Here is a 10932-nt window from a genome sequence, read left to right as displayed (position 1 = left end):
CTTTACAGTAATAACAGATTAAAAGGAAAAGATGGTAAGCCAGGTAACAGCACTTCGTTGTGATTTTCAGTGTTGTGTGGCAATTAAAACAGTCATACAAGAGAAAATGTCTCCAAATATAAGAATAAAAGTGCAAACACCATGAGCACGTGTGCATTTCTCTCCAGATATTCTGTTTGGGTGGATGGTTTTCAGCTGCCTGCTGTTAGAAACAAGGTTGATGAAGTGCTGAGGTGGGTTCAAAGCAATTAACCCGCAGTAAACGCTCCACGGAACTGAGATGAACTGATAGAAAGGCAACATTTCTGCTTTTCCTGAAATCGACGACAATGGATCCAGACAGAAATAGAAAACACCAGGAGCAGAGCTGGAGCCCACTGCTGGGCTCCTCCCTTGGAATTAAAAGAAAATCCCGATGAATTGACGGCCAGTTCGAACACGATGATCAAATAGGCGCGTTTGGGATTCCGAGGATGAACGTTTTGAGACAATATTTGCAGAGTAACAGTGAATAGACGGGAACTAACCCGGACATGCTTTTCCTGGCAGTCAGGTAGCGAAATTAACGCGCCATCTGTCCTGGTTAAACAACCCCGCACAGACTAATCACTGGTGCGACGGGGGAGGGGAGGATTATGTAACTGGGAATGGACAAAAATGCCCCTGACCCACCAACCGTTTACCTTGGTGTCTTTTACAGCCCTCGGCATCAGAAGGGGAGGGGGGGGGGGGGGGGGGGGTAATGGTGCGGGAGGACGCTCCCAGCCTCATCTTCCCTTTTCTGGGGCCCCAAAGTCGTTTGAAGCTCCTCTGACGCGGCGCTCTGCCATCAGCTCCAAGCACACTTGATTAAGAGAAAAGTGTTATTGATTTTTTTCTTTTCCTTTCAGATGATTGCTGAGTCCCAGAAAACCACAGAGTCTGTTGAAAAACCTGGAAGAAAATCCAAGGACGCCCGTCGGATTGCCCTGGCGACCCGGGGTTACATCTCACGGGGCCACAGCATCACTGCTGATATAACTGTTGTTCTTTGACAACTTTGGTTTCAGACAGAACGACCCCGAGGTTCCCAGAGTCGCGGCCTTCTGCCTCTGCTACTTCCTGTCGAGGGCAAAGAATTGTGGGAACTGATAGAGGGTGAGTGCAGCCCCCCGTCCTTCAGGGGAGCATCATGAGAGGGAGGTCTCTTACATTAGCGTTACTCCTCGCATCCTTTGTTGAAATGTTGTGGATCAGTGTGCTAGCTCCATGCTAACCTTTAGCCAAATGAGCTTGCAAAATAAATCTGTGCCCATGCCAGCCGGCTAAACTAAAGTGTCGGATTTGCTTTTCGGAGCTCTGTCGCCGTGGCCCTCATGTTGTTGTGTTTCCGTCCCAAAGCCGAGCTTCAGTTCGTAAGGTAGAGTGTGAGTCCGCGGGTCACGAGTGTGCGCGTGTCATGTGTTCTGCCTTGTGGACGAACAATCACAAGCTGTTTTCTCTGTCTCTGGCCGCTGGTCTGTGTGTGCCCTCTCATCGAGAGCGTGAGCGTATCCAGCCAGACACATGATCTGTGGCGGGAGGTGGGGGGGTCGTGTTTCCCTCCCAGCTCTTTAGTGCAACTACAGGAACAGTCAATTCAGGCAACACCGGACAGTCACGGACGGGTGTGTTTTACTGTCATATCAGGGGACAACAAATCACAACAAATCACAACAAATCACTGGACTTTGAGGTGACTGATCGTTTGGGTCAGGTGGGTCGGGGGCAGCAAGGGCCTTAATTGGCAACCCTGATGTTAATGATTGGAAATATATGCATAAAAAAAGAATGTGATACTTCATCACACAGGTTTATCATTCTGATTTTAGATTTACTTCATCAAGAACACCAGGCGGGCTCAATCCTCCTGACAAACATGAAAACACCCTGTTGTGAAACGGTCAAATCCTCCTACGGTTGCACCACCTCTCATCAGAGTAGGACATTTGCACATAAATGCTGTAATAAAGCAGATCGCTGCGATTCCGAGATTTACTGCGCGTATCGTCGTTTCCGTCATTTCCTAAACTGCAGCAAAAAGAATCCCGGATCAAACAGCCCAGAATCAATTACACAACATTCAGGACACATAAACAGCCCGTCCGCCTCAGGCCCTGCAGGTAATAACAAGGCTGCCTCCGCGGCGGCGCTACATGCTAACGTGCTTTCTACACCGCCGTGATGAGGACAACATGATCGTGAAATCCAAGCTCCCCTCACTCACTGCTTCTCTCCTGACGATAATTATTAAGAGAATTCCATACGGGCACACGTGTCATTAGGAGGCTCTGGTGTTGGGGTGGGGGTCCACCAGCTTCTGCAGGGTTTAAAGTGTTGGTAATAAAAGTCAAACACCACCTCCTGGAGCCCTCCTGGCCAATGGGAGCCCGCTGAACAAACTTTTATGTGCGCTCAGAAAATGCTTGAGCATCCCCGTCCGACACTTCCCCCCGTCAGTCCCCAACATGTGCAGGTAGGACCGACTTCAGCCTGGGAACTTTCACATTCGCGGCTCCTCTTCTGCTCCCGCATCACACCGCTGTGCCTCGTGCTCGTCTGCGTCTCGGAGGCGAGTGAAACATGGCCCCACACGGCTCCAGGTAATCCTCTCAGGCTGGATTCTTTCTGATTCTGACTTCTTATTTGATGTATCCTCAATCTAAATGAAGCCCTGAGTAGAAACAGAAACAATCCGTTATTGTATTTTTTTAACCATTGCAGTTTCGGGATGGTCACATGACTGGAAGCGAAAGGAAAGTCCCATCAGTGTTTGGGTGTAGGTCATTTTGGAATTGTCTTGATTTACTGGAACCCATTGGGGGACTTTCCATTTCTCTCTTAAAGTCTTTCCTTTTTACTTTGAACAGTTACCAGTAAATATGTGTTCAAAACCACAAATGCACCTTTAATCAGGCATTACACAGCCGGTAAATGGACTGTTGACGCACGTTTGATGGCGTCGCTCCTTGCTCAGGTTAATATTTAGCGAGCGGCGCCTGCAGCTGATGAGGCAGCTGTCAACGCTAAACCCTCCAATTCGCAGATTGCTCTCACAGCCACCCCAGGGGCTTTACCTCCAGTGCAGTTGTTTTCATGTCACCCTAAAACAATCATGTTTTCTGCCGTGGAAGATCAAAGCAAAAATCAATGTTCATTCTGTGTTTAGTTTTGCATATCTTATTTATTTATTTATTTATTTATTACATCTCATCCAGTCCCGAGCACAACTGAGAAGACTGTAGTGGGACATGATGACGTTCTTTAAGGGAACTAAAGACAAAATTGCACGTTTGAGTCGCTATTGTTCCTTAAAGTCTTTTGTATTGAAAGTTACATTCAACAAATGTGCAAAGCTCGTTAAGAATCTTATGAAATATCATGAAGAATTTAGAAATTCCTGCTTGTTTCACAATTAATTACAATTTTACTTGTCTACTGAACCACACTAGTGATGTTTTAGGTAATTTTAGCCAATAACAACAAAGGAATCAGATCAAAGCAGGTAGCTGAAAACATCAAAGTGCTGAGAGAACTTCTGATTCCAATTGATGGCAGATGATTTGTGCCACGATTTACACATTAATGTCCTCCAATCAACAGATGTCGACCTTCAAACATCTCATCACAAAAACGTGTCAACTACCGACGGAGTTCATTCAGAGTTTTAGGCAGGAACCGTTGTCCTCTGGTCTGATTCCGTCAGTGTTTTTCCAGTCCAGCCTGGAGATGGATTGGCTTCCTGTGGGGCGTGGGGGGGGGCACTGAGGATGCATTTAAACGTGAAGGGCAGAGTTTTAAAGCCCAGCACCTTTGCGGAAAAGACCTTGCTGACTCGGCCATTTGTCACTTCTATGACAGACACTCAGAAACACCATCCTGCAGCTACAACACCTCACCAATCATGGAGCTCTATATTAAAAGCTCTAAATGATGTGTGTGTAGAGCACATGGTGCTCTAATAGCACATGGCAATAGCTGTCTTAGTTCAGTTCATCACGTATCCCCTCAAATTAGGGCGAAAACAGAAAACCTGGGTTTATTCATGCAGATTTGGACAGTTTAATCGTTCGTGTCCCAGTAATAATAATTATAATAATCTGAAATAAACCTTGCAGCTCAGTTTCTTAGAATGTTAATGTTTTATTGTGCGCTTGTTTGCATTCAGTCTTTAATAAAAGCGCACGTGAAAATGATGAACGTCAGAATCAAACGTCTACAGCCAACATGTTCACTGTTAGCAATCCTGCGTCTGATCGAATCTGGTTGTTCTGTTTTGGTCGGAGGCCCTAATCTGACCGAAGGGTCATCCCGACTAGCTCAAAATGCAACTAATCAAAAACACCATCTCGCTTCGCTATGAGGTAACTACTTAATCCAGAGATTTCCCTGCTTTAGGTTTCACGTATGCCCTTTGTGGGACCTTCATCAATAATGCCAATGGTGACAGGAGGTATTTATATAACTGAAATGTAGCGTTAGAGTGTAAGAAGAGGCTGAAGCATGCAAGTATCCATCATCTGTTCTGTTGCTAATTCATCGGCTAATGATAACCGACTACTAGCGAGACAGCTTTGTCAATTGAGCTTCACCCTGCTAGCATTCACCAGTCTTCTGACTTTAAACAGGCTCACATACAATTACACACACTGTCAACTCTCACAGACAGAGAGACCCATTCATCAAGTCCTCTATCAATGAAGGAATCTGCTGTTTCTTTAAACATAAAAGTGCATTTCGTTCCTCTTGGAGCTGCTGTGTCATTGAGGTCACATTAAAGGCTTGATGTCATTTTTTTTTCTCCGGGTGAATTTGATTGAACGCTGCGAACATCATCCTGTTCGGGGTGACCGTGGAGGATGGTGGTGAAGTGCTTTATGTTGTCCCTTTGGAGTTTTATCGATCCAGACTCAAAGAAGCTGTCGAAAAGAATTAGACGCCCGAGCGAATGCTGATGTTCTCCATCATACCTCCACAGAAAGCAACATTGGCATCTATCAAAGTGGGCGCATCCCCGCCTGTGCGTGGCTCTGTTGTCCCTCCTCCTGGCTCCAACACTTGGACGTAAGTCATGGCTGACATGTGGCCCACCTGTTGGCCTGGTAAACACAGACGGTTTATGGCTGCGGCCGCTGTCTTTTCAGAAATCACAAAGCAAAAGCCAGAAATAGCCGCCGCGCCGAGGCTCATCCTGACCGCAGGATTAAATTAGATTAAGCAAACCCTCTGATAATCACAAAAAGCCCATTCTCTACCGTTTGGGGACACAGTAAAGCTAGCGTGACTCTCCTGCGGCACCCAGGTACAGTAGGTCCTGCCGCGTCCTGTCACGACGCCCACATGTAACCGCACGTGACACATTAGCGCCGGGCTTCACCAGCTCATTGCATAATTACTGGTTTTCCGAGTGCAACCGCGCGGCGGGCAGTAACTTTAACAACTTGAGGCCCACATGCACAGTCAGATAAGTGTTTAATGGCAGTAAATAGTCGATTATAAATACCGTCTCACCAGTGGATCTCATTTCTCAGCAGTTGTGGGCCCTGGGAACGGCTTCCAGATGTGTTGTGTTCGACGTAAATGAGCTGACTCAGGATGGGAAGGCCTCATGGCTGTGACCATCTTTATTTAATGGAGAATTTCCCCAGAGCTGATCACAGATAGCGCCCCCTTCTGCTGCATCTTCAGTCACTCCTCACGAATAGCGCCCTCTTCTGGTGCATCTGAAATATATAACTAAATCAGGTGATATTTACACGGGTAGAAGTTATCAAGGTCTAATATACCAGTGCCAATAAACAATACAAAATGACTTCAGAAGAAACAAGAGGATTGTTTTTATTTCATTTTGTTTGGTCTTTTCCCTACCAGAACTGGACTTCAACCGTTTGGATGGAGATTCCGTCTGCCCACCAATGAGAAGCGGACAAGACGACCTTCCGGGTAAATGGCCCGTAGTCGTCCTAATGCAGAAACACATAAAAATAAAGTGGCGTTAACAAATAAATGTTTCCCCTTGAGCAGCCTGGAATTTACTTTGAATTTTCCAAAATTCCCTTGCCTCAGAAACCTCATTTGTACTATAAATTGATATTATTTACAAGACTGCCTTAGGGTTGAATGCTAATTGTAAAGATTAGCCTCACGATTGTCTCATTGCTAAACTAATGCTGCATGCTCCCTCTTACCAAACTGTACACCTCATCAAATGTAATTTTTGACATCTTACAGCTCCACAAAAGCTTTGCTGTCAAATTCCTTTGTAGGTTTTGATCTGATAACCCAGTTCCAGCTGGATGTGATCCCCCTGAAAGGTGTGCGGAAAGTGGACGGCTCCACCTCCCTCCAGGTGGCGTACCGCCTGGACAGGGAGGCCAACTTCCAAATTCCAACCATGTAAGTACAGTAAGGGGGATTTAAGAGAAAACGGATAAAAAGCACACCGATGCTGGGAGGCAGCAGTGCTCACCCTCATGCAGGTGTGACTTTATTACAGGTCCAACACAGATGTTTGCTGCCCTGCTAGCAGCATGTAATTGGTAAAGAAAAAAAACATGTTGGGACATATTTGGCATCTTAGAGGTGAAAAATATGTGGAGTGGAGCCTTTTAGGCTATTAAAAATAAGCCTCTAGTTACTTCCTTTTATGGTTTTGCTGTGTAATTGAAGGTTATATGTATGAACATGTGAAGTTATCAGGACCCGGGTCTGTTTTAAGTCAAGTTTTAGAACTAAAAGACAGTCGAGTATGGCAAGAAAATTGATGCTAGATTAATTGCATAGTTTTAAAGCTAACATTTAATGGAAAGTGGCAGATATAAAAGGCGTATGGGATGATGAGGAAGGCTCCCAGTGATTTGATCATCTACGGCTACAAAGGCTATAAATGTACTAATGACATTGAAAATGGATCTTTACGTTTGACTACGCTTCATTCGGACAAAACAGACCTTAGTGTTTGTGTTTCGCTGTTTTGGCTAATCCTCTCCTGCCGGCCAGCTCTCCTATTAAGAGCTTATGTAACTGACTGGCGTCCTGCATCCACGCCACTCTGGCCTGTCACCCTGAGACTAAATAGATGTTTTTCCTCTGCGGATCCAGTGGCACAGCCTTCACTTTGAAGTCTGGCCCTGCGAGCCAGCTTTAAACTGCAACTCTTTCCTTTTCTCTCCCCCTGTGGGGTAAAAGCAGCACGTACTTGAGACTTTTCCACCTCGGGGCCAAAGCTGGAGCGTGTTCTTCATTTGTTTGATGGGCACACAGGAAACCCCATTTTTATTAGCTCACCTTGATTGTTTACAAGATAATAAAAGTTTGACTGAACGTGCATTTATTAAGCAGCACCAACTGAGAATGTGGCCTGTAAAAAGCACCAGACTGTGCACGCTTACAGGTCTGCATGTAGGACTGATGGAGCTTGTGATTTGTGCACAAGGCAGCTTCCAGGGATTATCATGTTTGTGTGGAACACCAGGACTTTAACCCTCTGTTTCAGAGAGACATTCTTGGTAGAAGACATGCATCTCCTCCATAGAAATCCTAAATATTGTGTGAAAATTATATTTCTGAGATGATTAGCTTTTTTCCCTCTTCGGATCGAGAGTGTATGTCTTGTTGTGCAGCATGCTAAGCTAGTTTTAAACTCGTTCCCTCACAGGGGGGGTGAAGCTCCAGCTGCAAAGGAGGGACAGTGGATGACAGTTTGGCTCACATGTCCATGTAATTGTGTGTGTGATGTTAGAGGTTAGCAATAACTTCACTCATTCCACCCTCATGCTTTAGCTGCTGTGAACCCTTCTTCTCTCCAGGTTGAACTTTCCTCGTGGATTTCCTGATGAGTACTCCTTCATGGTAACTTTCCGCATGATCAAAAGCACAGTGAGCAAAGTGTGGAACGTCTGGCAAATAGTGGATGAGGAGGGCAACAAACAAGCCGGGCTGAGGCTGAACGGTGACCAGCAGGCCCTGGAGTACTTCCTGATAGACGCTGAGGGCAATTTGCAGACCGTCACTTTCCCGGGCCTCTCCGTGCTCTTCAACACCAGGTGGCACAAGGTGATGATCGGAGTGGAGCGCAACCAGGTCACCCTTTATGTGGACTGCCAGCCCGTGGACATGAAGCCCATCAAAGGCAAAGGCCCCATCAACACGGAGGGAGACACCCTGATTGGCAGGCTGGACGCTGACCCTGACGCCTCCGTCGTGGTAAGAGTGGATGGTCGAGCGCCTGCTGCACTTCCTGTTGTCCTTCTCCCGAAGCGACCTAATTCTGACAGAAACGTGACGTTCTTTCCAGTTTGAGCTGCAGTGGATGTTGATTCACTGCGACCCGAAGAGAGCCCAGAGAGAAAGCTGCAACGAGCTGCCCGCCACTGAGGTAAAGCAACCCGGGGCTGGGCTCTGCTCAGCATCCGCTGCGGTTTGAGGTTCAGTCTGGCCTCATGTCGGACTTCCAGCAAACAGAAGTGCTGACATGGACTTACAGATGTGTGACAAATACTTGGCGGAGCATTTTCCCTCACATCCAGGAGCTGGTTATAAAGATGAGAGATTTATTTATGGGTGGGGCCGACACGAGCTCATCGGTGGCGTTAAACCTCGGCGCGCAGAGCCAAAATAAAACCCCTTGTTAGCTAACCAGCAAACGTTTAACGACAAACAGGAAGCACGATGAAATTAAAAGTGCGATGTCAGAAAGCCGACTTGTGCATCAAGGGGCACATTTTTGCGGTGCCTTGTTTTGCGCCAGTTGTGGTTCTGTGACAGCTTTTATTTGAGGCGCATTATCCCGCTAATAATGGAAGCGTTTTCACGTAAGCATTTTCCAAGTTTTTAATCAAATGAACATGTTTAAACAGCAAACGTGTGTGTGATTCAACTAACGATCCCAGAATACAGATGTTAGCTGTAAGCTAGCTTTAAATTAGATGTTTATCCCATGTTCATCAAGCCTTTAACATCAGATTTTCATAAAAGAAAATAGATCTTCCTGTTGCTTCATCTGAATTTTTAAAAATTACCAGATCAGTTAGGAACGCTGAAATGAATCCTCAGATACGGTAATATAGCCTCTTATTGAGGTTAAAACACAACCTCTGCTCGGTGTGTTCATTCACTTGTAGATGCAATTATTCCACCAAAACAGGCAGAAATATTACCTGGACCTGCTGCTCTCTGTTTAATCTGAGGCTAACAGTCATGCATCCAGCTGTGAGGAGGATCTATTAAAGGGTATAACGGGCTTTATATTCAAACGGCAGCATGTTGTACTCACGACTGTAATTACCAGCAGGTGCGCTTCGGCTGACACTTTTGGTGAAGGGAGGCGTTACTACTTTCACTAACTCTGCCTTTATCTGATCTCTCTTGCTTCTGCAGATGTATGCCAATGCTGAGGTATTTATTCATCTTTTCCTTTGTTTTCTTTTGCTTGGTTGCTTTGGTTGCTTATTGCCACTTTTCTTACGTTCTCACGACACAAACAGAGAAACGTACATTTGAAACAAGCATCAAACGTGTCTGTAGCACAACTGCATCGCTGTTTAAACTAGGCCTGATGTTTAACCTCGACAGAGTGTATTATTTGTATTCCTTGTTAAATCAATGAAGTTAGCTTGCGTTTTCTGGTTTGGTTGGGGGGTTTTGTCATGTGCTGATTAACTGTCTCCAATCTCAGCCTGAAAAATTACTTCAAGGCCCCCCTGGGCCCGCTGGACCAGAGGGTCCCAGAGGGTCTGCAGGAGAAAATGGCAGAGATGGAAGAGATGTAAGTATCTCTTTTATTGTTCCTTCACAAAACGTGTCCAAATAAATCATTAAATAAATAATTTTAATCCAATTCACCTTCATCACAATCCCCTTCAGGGTCTTCCTGGTCCTCCTGGCAGTCCAGGTATTCCTGTAAGTATGAAATTTTGTAAGATGACAGGTTGTTTGTCTGTGCTTTCTTGCACTACAATTTCATCCTCTACGCTGACGATACCCATGTTTACCTCCATCTCAACCATTTCTTTGCCTTAATTTTGGTCGCATATTTTGCTGCAGCTGTAGCGCTGGACAGAATCACAGCTTATAAATGAAGAAATACGACAAATGTAAATCGAGAGGAGATGCAAACCTGAGCCCAGGCCTCATTCTGGCTCATCACTGGGGTTGAGGGATAACGGGAGGCATCCTTTGCCTGTTATACATATTTGTTATCTGCCGAGCATTACGCAAGGGCTCTTGGTGATCCACAAATAAATGAGAGCGGCCCACCTTTCACTGATTAATTGTTGACTGCCAGTGCCACTGTGTCTCCTAGCAACAGTGCTGAGAGATGCCAAAAGATGCAGGAGAGGGAGATTAAGCAGCTTCATTCTTTTTGTGTCTGTTTCCTAGGGCAGCAAAGGGGAGGCAGGAGAGATCGGTCTTCCTGGACAAAGAGGCCTGGCCGGTCTTCCAGGACCTCCAGTAAGCCTCCACTGACACACCCTTTATACCTGCCAGTCCTGTCTGTGTGAGACTGTGTTGTTGCTGTCTGCAGGGCTCTTCTGGTCTAATGGGCCCCAGAGGACCCGTAGGAGAGAGAGTGAGGAACTACTCAGTCTGGGTTCTGATTTAGAATGATGACGGCATTGTTGATTTGCTTTTTTTCCCCTCTGGTTTACAGGGTCTTCCTGGCTTTCCTGGCCCTCCAGGTCCTCCTGTAAGTGGAATGTTTTCCATCTTAAAACAACATATTCGGGAATCACTCTGTGTTGAATATAAAATGTAACCAAGCGTGTCTCGCTCCCCAGGGCCCAGCCTCTGAAGGACCTGCTGTACGTCTTTCACTTCAATCTGACATTCTGTTGAAATACTCACGTATCAAGTGTGATGATGGGTTCAATGCTGTGTGTAAAACAGGGACCCCCAGGAAAACCAGGAATCCCA

At 45.9% G+C, this 10932-nt stretch overlaps 1 protein-coding gene and 1 long non-coding RNA gene across 4 annotated transcripts in view; one reads left to right on the top strand and one right to left on the bottom strand.

Moving 5' to 3' along the window:
- Window positions 1-1647: 1647 nt before the first annotated feature.
- Window positions 1648-5706, bottom strand: LOC115251789 (uncharacterized). Its single transcript, XR_003890324.1, has 3 exons — window positions 5530-5706; window positions 4989-5117; window positions 1648-2692 (listed from the first exon to the last, which is right to left on the bottom strand). It is a non-coding gene; the product is annotated as an uncharacterized lncRNA (long non-coding RNA).
- The window catches only part of LOC115251788 (collagen alpha-1(IX) chain), a 14743-nt gene continuing 6292 nt past the window's right edge, over window positions 2482-10932 (top strand). For 2 of the 3 annotated variants that reach the window (XM_029845387.1, XM_029845385.1), the window contains exons 1-14: window positions 2482-2621; window positions 4997-5082; window positions 5890-5961; window positions 6285-6414; window positions 7827-8223; window positions 8315-8395; window positions 9397-9414; window positions 9695-9784; window positions 9883-9918; window positions 10399-10470; window positions 10544-10588; window positions 10670-10705; window positions 10797-10820; window positions 10906-10932. The exon at window positions 10906-10932 is cut by the window's right edge and continues 27 nt beyond it. In XM_029845387.1, the coding sequence (XP_029701247.1) occupies window positions 2602-2621; window positions 4997-5082; window positions 5890-5961; window positions 6285-6414; window positions 7827-8223; window positions 8315-8395; window positions 9397-9414; window positions 9695-9784; window positions 9883-9918; window positions 10399-10470; window positions 10544-10588; window positions 10670-10705; window positions 10797-10820; window positions 10906-10932 (1134 nt within the window). In that variant the 5' untranslated portion in view covers window positions 2482-2601. The remainder of the gene's footprint in view (window positions 2622-4996; window positions 5083-5889; window positions 5962-6284; window positions 6415-7826; window positions 8224-8314; window positions 8396-9396; window positions 9415-9694; window positions 9785-9882; window positions 9919-10398; window positions 10471-10543; window positions 10589-10669; window positions 10706-10796; window positions 10821-10905) is intronic. The other variant, XM_029845386.1, reaches the window with a different exon arrangement.

This window comes from Takifugu rubripes, chromosome 12 (assembly GCF_901000725.2).
Source record: "Takifugu rubripes chromosome 12, fTakRub1.2, whole genome shotgun sequence".
NCBI lineage: Eukaryota > Metazoa > Chordata > Actinopteri > Tetraodontiformes > Tetraodontidae > Takifugu > Takifugu rubripes.
The sequence above is the reverse complement of the archived record's forward strand: the minus strand, read 5'-3'. Positions and strand labels throughout refer to the sequence as shown.